The sequence below is a fragment of the Triticum urartu genome, chromosome 2, assembly GCF_003073215.2.
Source record: "Triticum urartu cultivar G1812 chromosome 2, Tu2.1, whole genome shotgun sequence".
NCBI lineage: Eukaryota > Viridiplantae > Streptophyta > Magnoliopsida > Poales > Poaceae > Triticum > Triticum urartu.
In genome coordinates, this window is record NC_053023.1 from 519,053,291 (window position 1) to 519,058,300 (window position 5,010).

Sequence of the window (5,010 nt, forward strand, 5' to 3'; positions counted from 1 at the left end):
GAGTTTCAGGCTTGACTAGTGGTAATACTTCAGGAAAAGGAAAGACTAGTGATGGCAATGCTATACATCCGTCATGGTCTTATACGCTACACAACTTCATGCCTAATTTGCACTTGCGAATTTAATCGGGTCTACTAGCTAAGAAACAAAAATACACCCATCTGAAAGGTGCACGGTAAAACAAACACAAATATTGTCAGCACCACCATCAATACAATATACAAGCTATTGATATAAGACTGCATTGTGAAATGAATATTTTTTATAACAAATGTGAGAAATATCATTAACACTAACATGTAATTATGCAACTAGTATTTTGAGTCCCAAACAAATTACTCATTCTGTTGAAATACCAACCAGATAAGCAATGACGGTCTAGTAGGATGCTGGTATATTGGACAACAACTAGTAGTCATTGAGAAACTACGCACAACATTTATATCAAGTCATGAACTCAATGCGCTGACTATATGTAAGACGAATACATCATCCTAAACATGTGAATGTATGATATATAGCAAGAGTGGGTCAATAAAAAGACTTCAACCAAGAGATACAATGGCTGGTAACTTGGTACCTTCATTTCTTCTAGCATTTGTCTGAACGAACCAGAACATCAGCTAAAGTTAGCTGTTTTGGGGCACCCTTCTTGCCTGAAAAGAAGTTCCTTTGGTCAAGATACAAGAATTTGAATGACAGCCACCATAATGACACATAATGTTTTTACAATGGGTGGCATCAACATCATAAAATTAGTGCTGCCTGAGAGCATCATTTAACATAATTTTGCTTTTGTTCTAATATCAGTGTTAGCGGAAACAATGCACTAAAATTTGGCTGTGTGATGAATTATTGATGCAGGGGCCAAGGGGTGTAAACTCTTCCTTGATCTAGAAAACAATAATTGAGCTATAAAGTAGTATTGAAGTTACAATGCATAGAGCAGGTTACCAGGAACTCTTAACACCTTACTCAACACACATAGCAACTAAGAGTATAAACAGCACAATACTTATACGGTAGATATCATGCTGTGATCCAGGGGCGGATCCACTATTGGTCATGGGTGTACAGATGTACACCCAAAATGTCCTGCAAAAAAAAACTATATATATGTAAATGACAAAAATACTAAGCTCTCGTGTGGCAAAACAGATCAATAAGCCCATCGGCTGCAGCGGCACAGCCCAGTAACCAGCAGCCCAAGAGCAGCAACAAACCGCCTCTGCTCTCACACTGTCACGCAGGACAACACTAGAGATACTCAGCAGCTCAACTTAGTTCAAATGCCCATTAAAAAACTCAGTCTAAATTCAGCAAATCCACCGGCACCAGAGCCGAACGATCACGGGGCCTGAGCGGGCGTGCGGCTGTGCCGGTGGAGGGCTCGACCAAGCCGACGGCACCGGAGGCGGACTGGATGGAGCCCCCATAGTCAAGCCGTGCAGTGCCATGCCTGCCGCGGATGCAACATCAGCACAAACGGGTCATGGAATGAGCGGCATGTACATTTGTAGGAGCTTATATTTGGATTTAGTCATTTAGAGATAGATAGCTCTACACATGACCACATTAGTAAAGAGGAAGACTGTTGATTTAAAAACAACAAATAAATTATCTTTGGATTGAATTCATTAGTAAAAAAATAACATATGAATTATTTTTGGAATTACTCCATCCGTTTCAAAATAGATGACCCAACTTTGTACTAACGTTAGTACAAAAGTTGAGTAATCTATTTTGGAACGGAGGGAGTAGATATATAGCTCTTTGTAAGTTTCTTCCTCTTTTGAGCTATTTTTGTTTTTGTGAACAATCTGTATTGCTATGGGCCAATGGACTTCTCTGTCAGGGTGAAAAAAAATTGAACACCCAAAGTTGATTTCCTGGATCCGCCACTGCTGTGATCACCTGGAAAAGCAGGCATCCTTTGATCAAGGTACAAGAACTTGAACGACAACTACAATATTAACAGGCAACACTTTGTAACAGTGTATATATATCTGTGCATTGCATACTGAATTGTGCTAGTGACAGAACTGATGCATAGAACATGTTATCATGAATTCAGCACACGATGCCCATAACTTATATATTGCCTTATTGTTAATCAGACTATCAGAGAATAAATCAATTTTGAAGACAATACTTGAGTAGTCGGTGAAATAAACAAAGTATAGAGGTGTGGTTATTAAGTGAATACAAAATACTTGAGGAGTGGCTATCATTTTCTAAAAAAGAACAAAGAAGGCTGCTACACTATGGAGCAGAAAATATCCACACTTCAACTTGTTCAGGCCAACATTTCAAAAAAAAATAAAAATTGTTCAGGCCAAAGCCATTGCCAAGAACCCATCAGATTTATTACTTCAGAGTTTCCATATGTTCAGAAAATAAAGTATAATGCCATACCACAAACCCCATTTTGATAAACTGTTATCGGAACATATGCACAATTTCGTAACTGAGAATACACACCATTGCTAACCATATATGGTTGTTCTTAGTCCAAGCTAAAGTGTACCATCACAGCAAACAAAAAGTTACGAATTTTCTGTAGACGAGCTAAATCACCCATATCAAAACTTTATTTAAGACCAAGTCAAAACCCAACTTTTGTTCGGAGACGCTGAACACCACAAACAAACATGATATCGAAGGCTAGAGACACAAGATCCAAGTAACATGTAAAATAGATAGACTAATTACCAGCCCAAAGTACCTAGTAGTAACTAGTAATAGTACATGCTTAGCAAGCATGGCAGGAGGATATCTTAACTAGTACACGAACTTAAGAGAAATGCTGTAGAGTATTGTGATTCACCTGGAATATGGCTTGATCCAAGAAATGACGGGAGCACACATGGCAAGAACACATTTGACCCGCAATAGCATGGATGGATACCACGGGCCAACACAGATGACTGAGCAATGATCCTGTTCCGGCGCATGTCCATGCTAACAATAACTTCAGCGCCCAAGTTGAGGTACAGCAAGTCAGCGTTGAGCGGATCAATGGCGCCAACCAAAGGCCTCTCCTTGGCATCCAGTGACACCTGGTGCTCCAACGTCCAGCGGCCGCTCTCGTCGTCCAGCACGAATGACCTGATCTGGTAGGGCGCCTCCATTGAAACCTCGACATACAGCAGCCTCCCGTCGCTGACACCCATCCGCCTGTATTTGATAAGGTCGCAAATCTCTGCGTGCGATTGGCGAGGAAGGACGCTGCCGGGAGGCAGCTTGATGTGGCGGAGCTCACACTTGTCACTGAACGGGTCCATGGAGAGGACGCCCAAGCTCACATCCACCCACCACAGACGTCCACCAAAGGCCAGCACCTCGTGATTCAACAAGTGCATCTCGCGCCCAGGCTGCAGCGGAGATGGCCGCACCGTGGCGTCCCATTTCCCTGTGTCCGAGGAGAAGCAAAACACCACGAAGCGCCCCTCGCCGTTGAGCTCTAGGAGCTCAACAACGGCGTACCTCTTAGGCGGCCCGTGCCCGCCGTCTGCTTGGGTGAGCAGGCCCGTGGCCGTCTGCAAGATCTCCTTCATGCCCAAGTAGTCCGGAAGGCGGACAAGCTGGCCAGTAACGGGGTTGCACATGTAGCGCACGAACTCCTTCTCGACGGCCTCATCCATCACCACCTTGGCTTTCTGTTCCGTGGGGCGGGCCAGGTTCAGCCCCGCGGCCGTGTGGGCGCTCAAACGGATCCTCGTGGTCTTCAAGAGGAGAAGGCCGTCCTGGCTCGCGGCGAAGACGACGCTGGCGTGCAAGTTAACGTACCTGCGGTCGGGGTTGCGCTTGCGTTCCTCCAGGTCGTACGCCCTCTCGGGGATGGAGAAGAGAGTGGCCGACGGCGGCGGCGCCAGCGAGAAGGACGCGCCTCGCGTGTAGTTCGTCGTCTCCGACAGGCGGTAGATCATCGCCCAGGGAGGGTTCGAGTCGGCGGTGGAGAGGGAGCGGCGGAGGTGGCCGGGCAGACGGCGGAGCGGGAGCAGCACATCAGCGGAGGCGGAGGCGGCGACGGCGCGGTAGAGGTGGCCGGAGAGGCGACGGAGAGGGAGCAGCATTGCGGCGGAGGCCGGGGAGGAGGCGGCGGCGATGGATTTGGTAGCAGGCGAAGAGGAGAGCAGACCGGAGAGGGTTTTGGGTGGTTTTGGGGAGAGGGAGAGGGAGCGGGGTGGAATGGCTTCCGGTCGGAGAAGCCGAGGAGGGAGGGGCGGGCGCTTTGCTGGCTCTGACAGAACGTTTCGTGCAAGTTTCCCCATCCCATGTGCTTCACTGCTCGGTATGCTTCCGTTGGATACTGGGCAAGATTTTGGATTATGATTCGTGATCTACGTGAGTGACAGATTGAGACTACTCCTATCATCGAGACATCGACACACACTGCAGTGCTTATACTGTACAAGATACAGGTCACCAATTAACAATCACGTAATCCTTCCTCTTCCAAAATTTTGCAATTGATTGTGCAATACTATGCAAATACCTATAATTTTTCGGAAATCTTATTTGGCTGACATTCTCTGGGAGAGTAATGGAAAACGATCCCTTTTTTATCACAGTTTTAGTTCCGAGATCGAACAGTAACAATTTTAAACGAAAATTTGCATTCTTTGACAGAAACTGCCGTGTGGTTCTGAAGAAACTGCCATCTTCAGAATTAAAACTGCCAGCGAAATCATTCGCACATGCCATCCCTCCCGACCAACGTCTAAGTGGGTCCATATTTTTTTTAAATACATAGGAAAAGATTTGGAACTTGGTGTTGAGAAACGCAATACTCCCTCCTGCCCATAGTCCTATAAAATGTTATTACAACTAATATGTACTTCCTCCGTTTCATAATATAAGAATGTTTTTGACACTAGTATAATATCAAAAACGCTCTTATATTATGAGATAGAGGGAGTACTAAATTGCCTGTTGTGAACGCATCCAACGAATCTCATTAATTATCCATCAGCACCCTGCCATGTGGGGTTCATAGTTTAAATATTG

At 45.3% G+C, this 5,010-nt stretch overlaps 1 protein-coding gene across 1 annotated transcript; it reads right to left on the minus strand.

Moving 5' to 3' along the window:
* Window positions 1-573: 573 nt before the first annotated feature.
* On the minus strand, window positions 574-4,274 carry LOC125537190. The gene is made up of 2 exons (XM_048700494.1): window positions 2,828-4,274; window positions 574-656 (listed from the first exon to the last, which is right to left on the minus strand). The coding sequence occupies exons 1-2, from the start codon at window positions 4,272-4,274 to the stop codon at window positions 592-594; spliced, it is 1,512 nt and encodes a 503-aa protein (XP_048556451.1). The 3' UTR covers window positions 574-591.
* Window positions 4,275-5,010: the final 736 nt, after the last annotated feature.